This window comes from Talpa europaea, assembly GCF_964194135.1.
Source record: "Talpa europaea genome assembly, chromosome: 8".
NCBI lineage: Eukaryota > Metazoa > Chordata > Mammalia > Eulipotyphla > Talpidae > Talpa > Talpa europaea.
Genome location: NC_140075.1, coordinates 114,402,398 through 114,417,804, shown reverse-complemented (window position 1 = coordinate 114,417,804; position 15,407 = coordinate 114,402,398). Strand labels below are relative to the sequence as shown.

The following is a 15,407-nucleotide window of genomic DNA, read 5'->3' as shown; positions in this document are numbered from 1 at the left end:
GGGTGCAGAGAGGTGACCGATGAAGTGATCCCTGCCCCCCAGGGGCTAATGGTTGAGAAAAGAACCCCCAACAGCCCTGGGAGTCCACCCTCAGCAGAAAGGAAGGTGATGAAGCAGAGACCCCCCAAGTCCTCACTGGCTCATAATGCTGCCCATCTGGCCCCAGGGAAGTGGTCACCCCTATTTTATAGACAAGTGAAGCAAAGTTCAGAAAGATGAGTCCTGCTGGGCAAGACCCCGTTCCCCAGAGGCCTTTCCCCCCAAAGCAGGGGACACCCTTCGCGTGTCTCCACTTGTCCCAACCACTCACAGTGAATCACCTGTCAGGGAGTTGGTCTCAAATTAATAAGAACGTATTAAAATTTAATTTTAAAAATCCAGTGTTAATTATTTATATAGAATGTTTCAGCTCTTCTAAAAGGCCTGTCTGGGGATTTCTCCTCCATAGAAGGACTCTAGAAGAGGCTGGTGAGTTGCCCTGTGGCATGGGATGGGGGTGGGGTGGAGGATGGTAGGGCAGGAATCCAGGCCTGGAAACTGGACATCACTTCCCTTCACTCCAGCTATTCCAGACCCTGAAGCCTGGCTCAGTGTCCAAATTCTTCCCAGGCCCACTGTCTGGTGGGATAACCATTGTCCTTATCCGTAAAGGCTACCTCCTCCAGGCAGTCCTCCATCCTTGGAAGCTCAGTGGGGTTTCACCCTCACACCAGAGGGACACTCCCTGGGGCAGGGCTTGTGTCTTTCCAGGCTGTGTCTGGCACCTCACCCAGGGGTGCACGGGAGGCTCTGTGTGTGTGACGAGCTGCCCGTGGTCAGGGAGCAGGAGAGCAATGAGGCTGGGCTGATGGGGAGCTGCTATGCCTTTGGCAGCCATCTTGGTGTTGGGCCAGGGCCACATGTTCAGGTCTTGACACTGAAATTCGCTAACCACAGATTTGGGGACGTTTCCAAGATGCCCTTACTTCTGCAGAACTTGTCCACCTGAGGGTAGCCCAGGCCTGCCTAACTGGGCTGGGCAGCAGGGCAGGGCACTGCCTGGATCTCTGGCCATAGGAGGTGTCCACGGCCTCCTCATTAGAGGAGGGTGGGTAGGGTAGGACCATGAATATTCAAATCCGGGCATGGGACATCCGGGCCCCCAGTGACCCCAGGCAAGTGGGGTCTCAGTGCTCTCCTGACACAGGCAGGGTACAGGTGGGCCTCAGGGTGCTGCTGGCCCTCCCGCCACCCCACACTCACGGCCCGCGGCCTCTCCCTGCTCACACCTGTGCCCTCCCCATTGCCAGCCCTACATGCTGCCGGTGGCTGGGGGACTGCAGCCCAGCAGCATCTTTGTTCCCCAACAACCTCACGGAGCCGGCACGTTGTCCCCTGGACATGCCACACGCCCCCACGTCTGCTCACCCGCCGGCCCCTCAGTGTCCTTGTCCCAGCTGGTCCCTCCCAGCCCCTGCGCTCCGCCCAGTTCCCGGTCAGCCACCTCTACCTCCCTCCTGCCACCCGCCTCCTTCCCGTCTTCCTGTGGGATGCTGGGCTCTGGGGAGGCCGCCTGGGCAGAAGGGGCCACCCACCCTTTATTCTGCAGCGAAATCAATTTACAGCTACAAAAAACAGAGGCTCCAGCAGGCAAAATCCTGCCATTTGTGCTCAGTCGTGGCGGGGTGAATACCGACTTGCCCTCCCTGACCTCTGGCCATACCCCCAACTGGCTCTCACCTGGCACACACCAGCCACACGGGCCCCCGGGTTGGTCCCAAGCTTGCCCACCTCACTTCTGCCTCAGGACCTTTGCACGTCTTCCTTCTGTGCCAAATGCTCCACCCACATCTTTACAAACTGGCGCCTCCCCCACCAAATGATGCCTCATCCCTTCCTGCTCTTGGGCCTTGGCACCCATCCTCTGTGGTCCCCTGCCCTCAGGTCCCTCAGCCTGACCGCAGGGCCCTGCCTCAGGTGAAGGCACTTGCTTAGTCCCAAACCAAGGGTACCTGATCCCCACCCTCGCCGCCAGTTTCTTCAGTTTCCCCCTTGTCCTGATCCCCCACCTCAAGGGAGGAAAGGAGCAGGAGAATATGGAAGCAGAGAGGAGGCCTGGGGCCAGGTCAGGCCTGGCCAATCCCTGCCCATGGCGGTCCCCTGGCCCTCCTGTGCTGTGTGACCTCGGGTCAGGCTTTCGACCGTCCGAGCTCACCCCTCCTCGGGCGGGGTGGAAAGTCCTCACGGGCATCACAAGCGACTAGTGACCTCCGCTCACCTTCCTGGGTGTGCCTGTTGTAGGGGTTCAGCAGTGAAGAGACTAGTGGGACTCAGCTCACGTGCTGGTGTTCACTGGGGGGGAGACAGACCCCACAGGACATCACCCTGCACCCCCCTGCGTCTGATGGACAGCTAGGACCGGGCTGAGGACCCCAACTCTCCACTTGAACTGCCAAGATGAAAAGTGAACAGACTGGGGAGCCAGTAGGGGAACAGACCCTGGAGTGGGGTTCCTGGTGATTTGGGGGGGCATCCAGTCACCAGTAAGGAGGAAGGGCCAAGTGGGGGGCCATGGTGGGCCTTCAATCTATCCTGAAGGGGTTGGAGGCCCCCATGGGCTGAAAGAGTGTGGAGGGTGCGCTCAGGGGTGAGTGCAGGTCCCGGGGTCCAGGCGGGTGGGGGTGGGGTGTAGGTGGGAGAAAGAACTGCCAGAGACCAGGTCAAGTGCTGGGGGCTGGGCAGCAGGTGGCTCAGGGAGCAGACTGGGGTTCAGGTCCAGAGGTCCCTATCAGACAACTCAGTAGGGGCATGGATGAGGGTGTGAGTGGTGGGTTTGGGGTAAGAGGAGGGTGCAGGAGATGTGTGTCTGAGAGCCACCCCATGAGCGGGCTAGGGTGGGGGGCAATCGTGGGTAAGAGCAGGGGTTCGGCTATGGCCAGGTCAGAGGGCCTCACCGATACCTCCCCTGAGAGCCGCTGAGCCCCCAGCCAGAGGGCAGCTGGGCCCTGGCTGGCTGTCCCCCAGGAGGGGCTGTGGGGCTCCGGCCCCACCCTGCAGGCCCTACCGGGCCTGCCTTTCCCAGGGAGGGCCGTGCAGCGCACCAGGTTCGCGGCTGCAAACTGGCCTCCTGAGCTAAATCGGGCCCTCCAGCATGTTGAATTTGGCCTGCAAGAGGGTTTTAATTTTTTTTAAAAAAACATTGGAGCCAACATTTAAAAATTGGGAGCATTTACATTTTAAAATCCATATTTTTGGCTTCTACTGAAATTTTGGGAGATCTGGCAACTGCGGCCCACATTCCCACGTGGCAACCATCGGGGAGCTGGAAGCAGTCACCCTCTCCAGAGGCACCTCAGGGGCACCATTCACACCCAAGTTTGTCCTACAGGTAGGGAGACTGAGGCCCAGAGGGTGGAGGACTTGCTGGGGTCACATGGTGGGAAAGCCCCTGGCACAGAATCCAGCCACAGCTCTGGGGACTTCCAGGTTGGCATGGGGGGCCTGTCATGCCCCACCTGGGTGCTGCAGAGCCCCCAGCACCCCCTCCTTCTGTGGCCCTGTCCTGTGCTTCCTGATCTCTTTCTCTGACCCCTTTGCTCTCTGGAAGTGGCTGGGTTGAGTCATTCACACTATAGTATGAGTGAGGGTTGGTACCAGGTCTGTGGGTAGTGATAGCTGGAGGCGCCACAGAACTTCCATGTGACTTTTTCTTTGCTGGACAATGAAAGGGAGGGCCATGGACCTACCTGTGACCACACAGCTGGATGGCGCAGGGCGAGGACTGAAATTCCAGGCCCTCCCCCGTCTCCCCAAGGTGGATAATGATGGCGCTGCAGGCATCGCCTTAGCAAGCGCTTTCTGGCTGATGACTGGAAGCCAGGGGTCGACCTTGCTTCCCTGAAGCTCCACCCCACTCTAGGAACTCTGCTGGGGACACAAGCCTGTCCAGGGTAGGGGGGCAGGGGCACAGGCACTTCACCACCATCAGCTTGAGCATTGGGCTCCTCCCAATCTCCTGCCACCTCCAAGTGCCCCCCACCCCCCGACACATGAAGGCACTGAGGGCACGTGGGCGGCCTGGGCTCACTGGGTCAAGGCTCATCCCAGCCGGGCCCACTGCGCTGAGCCCCGAGCCTCAGCCCCTGCTCTGGGTGGGCCTGCTCCCAGGTCTCCCGGAGCGACATCCCGAGTCTTGGATGTGAGGTGGGAGCCCCGGGACCCAGCACGGGACGGACAGCGGGTGGCTGAGGCAAGGGCAGATGCCCACCTCCATCTTGAAGGAGTCCTGCTCCCCGGCACTCACTGGGGCGCGGCGGTGCCCAGAGTGAGGCGTGCTGAGCCCAGCGTGGAGGAGAGGCGGGCCCAGGGCGCCGGCCCTGGGAGGCCTCGTGTGACAAAGGAAAAACTGCCCCCGCAACCGGCTCTGCACCACTGGGGCGGCGACCTGGGCAGGCCCAAGAGCAGATGGCAAGCCCTGAACTGAGTGGCCGTGGAGTAGACGTCCCGGCGGAGCCCGGGGAAGGGTGGGCGGGCTTCCCCGAGCTCCCACTCGTTGCTGTCCCAGCTGTTCCCTGAGAACAGCGAAGCCGAGGCGGCGGCAGCGCGGGGGGAGGTGAGATGCCTGGGCCCAGCCCCAGCCTCTCCGAGTGACCTGTCTGTGCCTCAGTTTCCTCCTCTGCACAGGAGCTGAATGACTGCCCCCTCCCGGGGGTGCCCAGAGGCTTGGGATCAAGAACTTAGAGCAGCCGTTCTAAGGATAGCCGTGAGGGGGCTGTGGGGCGGGGAGGGGGTCTTCTGCCCTCCCCCACAGGGCAGCCTTTCTGGGAGGGGCCTGGTCCAGATCCCTGCCAACCTAGCCCGAGGTCCTCACCCTGGTCCTGTGCCAGAAGTCACGTCCTGACAGGTCGGCGGGACAGACAGTCCAGAACCCACCCAGCCCCGGGGGACACAGAGGGCGCGGGGGACAGAAAGTCAGCACCAAGGTGCCCCTGTCCAGACGCTGTCCACTCCACCCCCGAGCGCGGCTAAGTAGGTCTTTCCATAGCTTTTTGATTATCTGTCTGTTCGTCTGTCTGAGGCCAGAGGGGGCGTGTGGAGGGGGTGCTGAGGGCTAGGAAGACCCTTCCATGGAGGTCTGAAGCCCCCCGGCGTGAGCAGCAGCAGGCACAGCCTCAGCTCGCAGCCCCATACGGTGGGCGCAGCTGCGAAGACCCAGCGGGACAGGGACGGGGCTGTGACTGGCTACTGTACATGGAGGTGTCAGGCTCGAAAATTCAAAAGGGTGATCCCATGAATCCGGGGTAAACCACCCAGGGCCCGCCGACATGCTGTGGGGTAGTACTAGTTTGCTATTATTGTTTCCTTGTCTGCATTCAGTCCAAAAATATTCTGCCTGCCCCAGAATCAGAAATTTCACCTTAGAGATTCATTTCTTTGGTGCTAACTGCTGCTCCTATTAGATGTATTACGAAACAGGTATCATGAGGGAGCTTGGAGGGTCAGACGGGGCTTGGCACATGGAATGGGGAGGGAAGGGGCCACCACAGACCAGCTGCCTGGGGGGGCTGGGCTGGGCCGAGACTCACCTGGCCGGGAGGCCTCCGGGGGGAGACGGCTTGGCCTCCTTGCTGGCCACTGGTCTCCACAGGTCGGCATGGCCTGACTCTGCTCGCACCCTCAGCTGCTGCCTCGCCAGCCAGTGGGGGGTCCAGGACCAGGATCTTCTCTGGGGCTGCAGTTCGCACAAGGGGTCCCTGGGCCAGGCCTGGACCTCGCACACTGGGGGAGGGCTCCGGGCTGTGGCCTCTGGGGCCCCGGAGGACCTCTAGGGTCCCGGGGGCCAGGACCCGCACAGAGACCTCATCAAGGAACCTGGAGAAGGGCAGTCTGGCTTCCTGCCGGCGGCCCAAGCAGGCGAGGGGGCAGGTGGCAGGCCTGTTACCCACGCTCAGGGGCTCTGGGGGGAAGGGCAGGCCAGGCGCTGCCCGTGTCTTCTCCTGGCCAGACCGGGCTGCCCAGCTGGATTGTGATGTCTGGCCCTCAGGGCTCTGACTGGGGTTGGGACTTGCCTTGTAGCCCCGAAAGTCCTCCCCGCGTGCCTCATTCCTGGGAGGCCCGGGCCTGGGCTCCAGGAGGCAGCTGTGGCCGTCCTGAGGGGGGCTGCTGGGATCCCAGCCCTGGACCCGGGAGCAGGCCCCAGAAAACATCCTCCTTGCTCGGGCCAAGGCCAAGCCTCTCCAAGCGCCTCTCTGACCCCTGCTTCTCTCCTCCCGCGGGGCTGGGAGCCTGTGCCCTCTCTGGGCAGGGCTGCCTGGCAGCTCACTGGCCGGAGTGATGAGCTGGATGCCCATCGACCCAAGAGCACGTGGCAGGACGGCCTCCCACCCCCACATTGATTCTCACTAAATGGGAATTTGGCTTCAGGGCTTAGAAAGTGCTGGAGAGGCGAAGGTCATGTCTGGGCTCCGTGTCTGCCGGGCTGTGTGTGGGGGTGCAGGCTGCGCTGAGTGAAGACCTGCCAGATGCAGGGAGGGGCTCTGGGCTGGGCCTCACACACCCGCTCACAGTGGCCCCTGTCTCATCTGCCAAGGGCAGTGGTCCAGGGACATGGCGAGGCAAGTGGCCAGAGATGGCCACAGTCACGGCGCGTGGGAGGGGAAGCCAGAATGACCCAACTGGCAAAAGGGGCGGGCGTGGCGGAGACCGCTAGCTGCCTGCTGCTCTCCCGCCCTGCCTATTCAAGGGCCCCTACTGCATTCTGGAAGGCGAGATACCCAGCTAAAATACTGCATTTCCCAAGCTCCTCTGAAAGCCAGGGGTGCACAATGATCTAACAGAAGCTGTGGGTGTGCCACAGCGAGCGTTCCCTAGAAGGGCTCAGGCAGCTCGCCTGTACCCCTTTTGTTTCCACTCCCCGTCCTCCTGATTCTTACCTGGAACACGGAAGTGATGGGTGGAGATGCCGCAGTTACTGTGTGCCAGGAGGCAGGCTTGTGGCAGAAGCCACATGGAAAAGATGGAGGAGCAGAAAGAGAACAGGTACCTGGGTGCCCGATGACCACTCAGTCATCTCAGCGGCTTCGGGCCACCTGCCTCTGGCGCTTTTTTAACTTGAGGGAGAAACCCTCCCCGCCCCCATGCTTTATTTGTCCTGCTTGTTTCTGCTGTCACTAGCAGCGGTGGGCAGCCCCTTGGTGATACACGGGACTCAGGGGAGGAGCAGCGGTTGGTTAAAAGTGTGAGGCCAGAGCCTGCGGCCTGTGCAGGTCCAGGAGCATCAGAGGGCAGAGGGGCCGGAGGAGGTTATCCCGGGGGAGGGCCGGCCAGGCCTGGCACTTTCCTCCCCAGCTTGTAGGAGACACGCCTGTCCCTAGCATCTCCGGAAGCCAGGGGTCCAGGCAGGACTCGGGGTGGAGCTGATGGGCACTGGGGTCCAAGAAAGACTCGCTTTGGTGGCCAGAGGTGGCCACCAGCACCATCCCTGGCACGGCCTCTGGTGCTGCCCAGCACGGCCTCCTTAGCACTGCCTGCTCACGGAAGCCCCGCGTCGAGTGCTGGGACTCCTCTTTCCTGCGCTCAGTCGATTATCCCTCCGGGTGCCCGAGAACTCCATGCGCTCCGCTGCCCAAGACAGGCGTGGGCACTGCCTGGAACCCTCCTTCTCCCCTTCTCAACGCCGTGCCTGATGTCCAGGCCTGGTAGTTCACCTTCTCTTCCACCTGCTCACCTTCCTCCATCCCCACCACCACCTTGCTGCTCCCTGGTACTGCCATGTCTTACCTGGACACCTGTAAAACCCTCCCTGGGGCCCCTCACCCGATGCTGGTCCAGCTCGGTCCATCGCACTAAAACCTCCAGCATGACCTTTTAAGATCACAGACCAAATGACCACACAACATCGCACGATCTCCCCCCGATGGCCCTGTGTCTTCACCTGGTTCTTGCCTCGCTAAGCCCTGTCTGTGTCAGGGTCTTTGCACTGGCTGTTCCCTCTGCCGGGAACCCTCCCCCTCCCCCCCACTGCCCCCCACTAACTCCCAGGTAACTTTCAGAGCCCCAGTTCATCCCCGTCCAGCCCCAGATTACATCAGGCACCCCTGCAACAGCCTCATATAACCTGCTCTCGCCATAACACACTCCAACCACAACACGCATTTTCCATCACGTGTTTATTCTCTGTGCCCCGAGAATGTAAGGCCCACTGTCCCGGGTCTCTGCGCACAGAGCAGCAGTTCTTGGATGGATGGATGGACGGATGGATGGACGGACGGATGGATGGATGCATCAAAGTTCAGGCCATCAGATGATAAGCATCGCCACCCTGAGTGGACAGGCTCTGGGCTGCTGGGCGCCAGGAAGGAGAGGGTGGGGTCAGGGACCTCAGGCTCTTGAGAGGGCACAGAGACCATCTCCCCACCCCGCAGCCCCTGCATGGGCAATCCTTGAAACCCGGCCATCCTCCCCAGCAGCAGCCATCCAGGCCCTGCTCCCGCCCCCTTGGGAAGGTGCCTTAGAGGCAGCCAATCCAGGCCAAACCCCCTCCGCCACCCCAACAGGACCCTGAGTAGGACAAGTGACCAACAGTCACCTCCGGACAGCAGTGCGCAGCCCCCTGCAGTGACGGGAAGTGGTTCCAGCGGACTCGTGCCGGGTACCTTCAGCACTGACCTGGCACCTAGTAGGGCCACAGACTCATTAGCATGGGGGGCTCTGATGTGTCCACTCCTCTAGCATGCAGGGGCAGGAGGGCCGTGGGAGCCCTGGCCAGCTGGTCCCGCGAGCCTCTCCCAGAGTTGCTGGCGGCATCAGGCAAGTTCCTGTTGCCATAACAACCCACTGGCTCCCAGCCGCCTGGGCTCGGGCCCCAAGGATGCTGCTGGCTGCGGTGGTGGCTGGTGGCTGGGCGCTCACCTCAGCAGCAGCAGCAGGAGCAGCAGTGGGGCTGCCCTCCTACAGGGGGACCCACCCCTCTCTCCCCTGCTCCAGCCCCACTCCCCGAGTTCACTGCTCCTCCTGGCCACACAGGCACGTCATCGCCCTGAATCCTTGCCAGGCCTCGGGGAGTGGGTCAGCCGTAAACTCTGTGGGATGTCTTATGCTACAAGGAGCAGTCTCAGGGAGCAAACTCTGAGGGCGCAGGGCTCAGAAGCAGCAGATCCAGGCCAGAACCCCAGAGGTCATGCATTCAGCCCTGCTTCCTCCCAGGACCCCACCCGGCTCCCAGGGTGCAGAGCTGGCTCAAGAGCTCCAAGACAGGAAGGACACACGCGCCATCGCCCCGGGGGCTGGAACAGGAAGGCCTGGCCACGCACCAGAGGGACCCTGAAAGACAGGCAGTGCACCGGGGAGTCCACTAAGCACCCCCAGCATCTCCTTATTGACCGCTGACACTACTTCCCAGCAGGTCTCCCCGCCCTATTTCTGTTGCCCCGAACAGCCTTGTGCCAGGTTCTCTCTCTGGACAGGACAGTGGACCCGCCGGACGCCTCCCTCTGGCTGGGACAGGAGTTTCCGTGACCACCCCACTCACAGCCAGGTCCCTGGGGTCTGAGGATTCCCACACGCGTCCATACTGGCCTGAGTACCCTCTAGGGCGGCCGCTGGCCTTGGCCCTCTTGGTGCCCCGGGTCATCCCTGCACGAGCCCCGTGATGTCCGCACCCTCCAGGAGCCCCTCGGATCCCCCAGCTCATCCTCTAGCCTCCTGGGGCTGCACACTCATGGTGCGCCGGGGAGGCCTAGTGGCCCCCACCCCTTCCCGGCCTGTTGCATCCTCACGGGGCATCGCAGAACCAGGACAGGGGTTTTGTGAGCAGACGCCAGCCTCGCGGGAATCAAGCTGCTCTGTACCCATGCAGCCAAGCACCCGCCCTTCGGCACGCTGCTCCCAGGTGTGCCCGCCGTGCAACAGCAGGCCCCGCGCCGGGGCTGGCGTCCACTGAAGGCATGCACACCCTCCGCTCGTCCTCTCGTCGCCAGCTGGCACCCACCCATCTGTATGCCAGCTGGCACCCAGCCCCGCCGCTCCTGTCTCCTGTCCAGGCATCCACCTGTCCATCCACAGGTGTGTCCATCCACTGACGCACGTCCGTTGGTGCCCGAGCCCCCCGCCCGGGCGTTCATTAACACGCGCTCGTGCTTCCATCCGGCTGCTCCCCAGCCTCTCCGCACCTTCACTCCCGCACCCGCCACCTAACTGGCACCACTCAGGCCGCAGCTGCCGTCCCCAACACTCATCATGCACCGATCCCCTCAGTGCCCACCCTCTCCATGCCCTCTCCAGGCTCTGAGGGTCCACCCGTCCCTTTATCCAGCCATCTGGTGACATTTGTTCATCCATTTTAGATCTTTCCATGCATTCATCCAGCCGCCCTGCACAGGCCTCAGAGACCCATCTTCTCGTTTACCAACCCACCCATGTGTCCATCCACTGACATCTTGTTCTACCCATCAGGTCTTGTATCTCCCTTCACCCACCCACCCTCCCACCCACAGAACGTCCACCCACCAATCTACCCACCCAGCCATCCCCCCACCCTAGTCTACCTCGCCACTATAGCCTCCGTCTCTCTTTCCATCCCTTAATTTTCTCACAGCGCTGTGCTCACCCCGCTGCGCCACCGGAGAGGCCCTCTAGCCCTCAATTTTCTATCCATGTTCCTGTCCATGCGTCACTGGTCCATCCTGCCCATGCTTCCCATTGCCCGCCCGCTGGCCCCAGGTCCACCGCACACTGCCTGTGGCCTGTGGGCCCCATCTTCCGAGCACACGCCCCGCGGCATGACGGAGACTATGTCTGTCTTCCCCAGGCAGGAGGGCCCAGGTTGACCCTGCCCTGTCCCTGCCCTGGCGCAGGGGCTGCTCTTTGAACAAGTGAGTGCAGTTCTGCCTAGCTCACAGTGGGGACCCGCCGATCCCCACCCTGAGAGGCCCCCAGGGGCTGAGTACCAGCCTCCAGACTCATGGTCTACAGGGGCTGGGCCACTGCTGGGGGCAGGGAATGTCCCAGCACGCCCCAGCACCTGCCACCCCGGTCGAGGTCTGTCTCCCCGAGACTGTACTCTTGAAGGGCAGGTAAGATTCACCTAAGTGGCCTCAATGAAGGACATGGGTGGGGTCACGGGGCGGGCATACCAGGTGAAAGCAGGATTTATTTGCTCACTCGCTCGTTCATTCATTCCTGTAACACTGAGGCAAGAGCTCTGGGCAGCCTCTCCCACCACAGGCTGCATCAGAGCCTGCCTGCAGGCCAGGGGATTCACTCCCCTGAGTGTGAGAGGAGTCGCCCCCTAGACATTGCGCCCCAGAGAGGGGAAGGCCTTGCTTGAGGTCACAGCAAATCAGTGGCTGGGGAGGAAGTAGCATACGAGGCTCCAGACTCCGGTGCAGGCCTCTGCACCAACTAATGACCAGATCCAGGGAAGAAGGGGGAACCATCGGGTACTTGGGCAACTGTAGGTCAACACACCGAGCTTGGGGTCACCCTCAGATTTGTTTCTGGGGATCCTGATCTGCTTCAGGGGGGAGGAGCCACCGCTCCCTGTCATGGACACACCCTTGATCTCCACACCTGGCAGGACTCTGTACCCACTGCATTCTGCCTTCCACGGCCAGGCCTTTGCTCATCTCCCCTCACCCAACCAAAGCCTACTCAGCCCTCAGGCCTGGGATCTGGAAAAGTATTTCTGGTCTGTGTCCCAACAAGCCACGGATTCATGGACAGCTTTTCTCCCCTCCCAATATCCCCCATCCACCCACCCACCCACCCACCCATCCATCCACCCACCCACCCATCCATATATCCGGGTCCTAAGTGCTCTAGGAGTAGGGGTGCTACTTCAAAGTGTTGCCATGGAGATTACACATGAAATGCTTTTACTGGGCCTAGCACATAGTAGCTGTTCAACAAATGGTAGCAATGGCCAGATCCTGTGCCAGAGTCTTCGAGAGAGAATGGGATCCTCTTCCAGGCACTGACCCAAGTCCCATCCCCAACCTGGAACACTTTCCCAGTCCATGGCCCGGCCCAGGCAGCCCTGGTTGAAGTTCCAAGGAGCCCTCCCGCCCCCCAGCACCCAGGTGCTAACAGTTCCAGGTTCTGATGGTGAGAGGGACACAGCACAGGAATCTATAAATATGAGACAATGGCCCTGGAGGGTCCCCCACCACGGTGCCGCCGCCCCTCGCCCTGCGCTGAGTGCTGAGCAGTGGGGAGAAGCCACATCTGTCACTGTGCTTGCTTTTCTGTGCCGCCCTGATTATAGTGAGAGTCGGGAAAATTAAGGGTTTTCGGGGATGCTGCCAGGGTCCTTGCTGCCGTCTCTCCGCCCTACACGTCACAGATGCCAGGCGGATCCGCCTCTGATGGCCACTCGCCCCAGCCGGCAGCGCCACACCCAGCCTGGCGGGGACAGGTCCCAGCTCACAGGGGTTCTCCCACCGGTCTGGAGGGAAGGGTCTCCACTCGGGCAGGGGGTGCGGAGACGCCGGCCCAGGGAAGGGAATGGGCTCGTCCAGTCTCCGTGAACCTCTTCAGCCCCGTGGACAAGGTCTAGGGCATTGCCAGGGAAGGCGCCAGGCAAGGCCTTGACCCTGCGGTCACAGACCGAACACAGGGCAGGCTCAGCTGACCTTGACCATGCAGGGCCCACATTTGCACAGCTCCTCCTTCAGTCACCCCCTCTCCCTCCGGGGCGCCTCCTCTGCTCCTACCCTGCCGGCTGGGAGCCTCTGGGATGTCACCCACGCTGTTCCTGCCCCAAAGGATCCACACTGGGGATGGGGTGGGGCGCAGACAAGGCAGGAAACACCTCCAAGCCACGCAGGAAGCGGAAACGCTGGGGCAGAAATTCCCATCCAGCGTGCCTGCTGGTGCTCGGGGAGCGCGCGGGCTGGTGAGCAGCCCAGGGCCAGCCCTGGCCTCCCTAGGCCTCAGTTTCCCCTGCTCTGAGGAGAGGGCTGGTACCTGGCCTGCAGGTACTGAACGACAGCGAGGGGCCGGGGACGGCGCGTGCGCCCGCGCTGCAGCAGCTCCACGAAGCAGCCCCCGGCCGGCTGCCTTCGGGGTCCCTGGCGTTCCCGCACCTCACCCCGCGAGTCTCGCCGCCCCCCAGGCAGGGCAGGAGGAGGCCTGCCCCCCGCCCCCACCTGCCCGGTGGCGCAGCACCCCCAGTCCCCCAGGCCGGGCCCGCGCCCCCGTCCCCAGCGCCGCGGCTCCCTCGCCCCAGGGGCGCGCGCGCTGGGGTGAGGCCCCCCCAGCTAATCGCACCCCGCGCGGGGACCCGCCGCCGCAGGGGGATGGGGGGCCGCGCGGCGCGCAGAGGCCGAGTCCCCGCCCCGCCAGGGTGAGCGGCGCCCGGGAGCGCCCCGCGGCTCGCGGCGGGGGGAGGCGGGCGAGGCGCGAGCGGAGGCCGGACGCCGTCCCCTCGGGGGGGGGTGGGGGGGGGTCGGCGGCCTCGGGCGCGGGCAGGGACCGCCCCGGGCGTGGGTGGCGCCCGCCCCGCCCCGCCCCCGCGCTGCCCGCGCCCGCGCCCGCCCTCCCGGCGCGCAGGTACTCACCGCCCGGCGGAGCCGGCCCGGCCGGCGGCTGCCCGTCCACATGGCCCCGGGGCCGGCGCGCGCGCCGCTCGCCGCTCGCCGCCGCCGCCCGCTCGGGGCCCGCCGCCGCCCCCGGCCCGCGCCCTCCCCGCGAGGCCGAGCGCACGGGGAGCTGGCGCGGTCGGGGCTCCCCCCGCCCCCCGGCTTCCCGCAGGGAGCGCCCGCCCCCCGCCCCCAGCCCGGCTCCCCGCCAGTCCCGGCCCCGCGCAGCCGCGGCTGATTCCGCGGCTCCCCCCGCGGCGCCCGGCCCGGGCTCGCTGGGGGACGCGGGGCGGGTCCGGAGGGCGCGGGGCCGCGGGCCGGGCGGGCGGCGCCCCGGGAAGGAGGGAGCCCCCGAGCTGAAGGGCGCGCGCGGGAAGGGGGGAGCTGGGCGCGCGGCGGGGGCACGAGTGAGCGGGAATGAATGAGTGCGCGGGAGCCTCGTGGCGTGAATGGCCCTCAGGGCCGACCCGTCCAGCCCATTCATGCTCTCACCCCCTCAGCATGTGCTGGGCTCCTGCTGTATACCCTGCGCTGGGCCTGCGCCCGGCCAGCTGCCCGCTCCCACCGCAGGCCCGCCCCGGCCACGGTTCCCACCTGCGCGCTCAGGTGGGCCCCCGGAGGAGGGCTTGCTTCCTGCCAGGTAACCCCAGCTTCCCAGTGATGGAAGGAGGGGAGCAAGCCTGCACTGACTGGGGCTGGCTTAATCCCACCCCCCCAATGCCTTTCTAGGGGCGTTGGCCTTGGCGCCTTTGGCAGATGGGGGGACTGAGTCTCGAAGAGGGGAGTCTCTTGTGTGAGCCCACTCAGCACGTGGGGGCTAAGCTGGCATTTCACCGGGAGGGATTTCCTCCTGGGGTGTTCTCATGAGGCGCCACTGCAGGGGCAGTGCTGGTCCCAGGGACTTGGTGGGTGCACCCCCTTACTGTCCACTGGGGCCCAAGGCTGGCCCAGTCGGGGTCTTGAGAAAGGGTGGGTGTGACAGTGAGAATGGCACATATTAAAAAAACTAGCAACAACAAATGCTGGCGAGGGTGTGGAGAGAAAGGAACTCTCCTGCACTGCTGGTGGGAGTGCAAACTGGTCCAACCACTATGGAGAGCTGTGTGGAGATTCCTGGACCTACTAAACATAGAGCTTCCATATGACCCAGCAATTCCACTCCTAGGTATTTACCCAGAGGACACAGACACATCAATTCCAAAGAACACCTGCACCCCTATGTTTATAGCAGCACTGTTTACAGTAGCTCAGCTTTGGAAACAACCCAAATGCCCAAAAATAGATGACTGGATCCAGAAGATGTGGTACATATACACCATGGAATATTACTCAGCATTCAAAAAAGATAAACACATGCAATTTGCAGCAACATGGATGGCGCTGGAAGGGATCATGCCCAGCGAAATAAGCCAGAAAGAAAAAAAAAATACCGGATGGTCTCACTCATAGCAGGAATCTAGAAAACTTAAGGGACCAGGAAAATGAATAACTATAAGAAAGTGAAAATCAAAATCAACAAAAAACTATGAACCAGAGACACTTTTTGGGGGGTGGGGGCCGGGAGGGGAGGGATTGGGGTCAGAATGGGGCATGTGCAGTTGTATGGGGGAATATAAAAATAAAATTTATTATTTAAAAAAAAAAAAAAGAAAGAAAGAAAGGGTGGGTGTGAAACGCCCTGTTCCTCCAGGAGGTTCTGGTGGTTGGGCCGGTGATTCTGATGGCCCAAGCCAGGCCAGAGCCGCCCCCAGGGACCAGCCTGGGCTTTGAGGGCATCCAGGCTCCCTGGACAGGGGCAGTCGGCAGCCCGGCCACTCAGCAGCACACGGACCTGGGAGAAAGCACAGGGGT

At 62.7% G+C, this 15,407-nt stretch overlaps 1 protein-coding gene across 3 annotated transcripts in view; it reads right to left on the bottom strand.

Annotated features, from left to right (window-relative positions):
- The window catches only part of BEGAIN (brain enriched guanylate kinase associated), a gene marked incomplete at both ends in the record, with an annotated part of 38,023 nt that extends 24,446 nt beyond the window's left edge, over positions 1-13,577 (bottom strand). For all 3 annotated transcript variants that reach the window (XM_084239583.1, XM_084239585.1, XM_084239588.1), the window contains one exon: positions 13,536-13,577. In XM_084239583.1, coding sequence (XP_084095709.1) covers positions 13,536-13,577 — 42 coding nt within the window. The remainder of the gene's footprint in view (positions 1-13,535) is intronic.
- Positions 13,578-15,407: the final 1,830 nt, after the last annotated feature.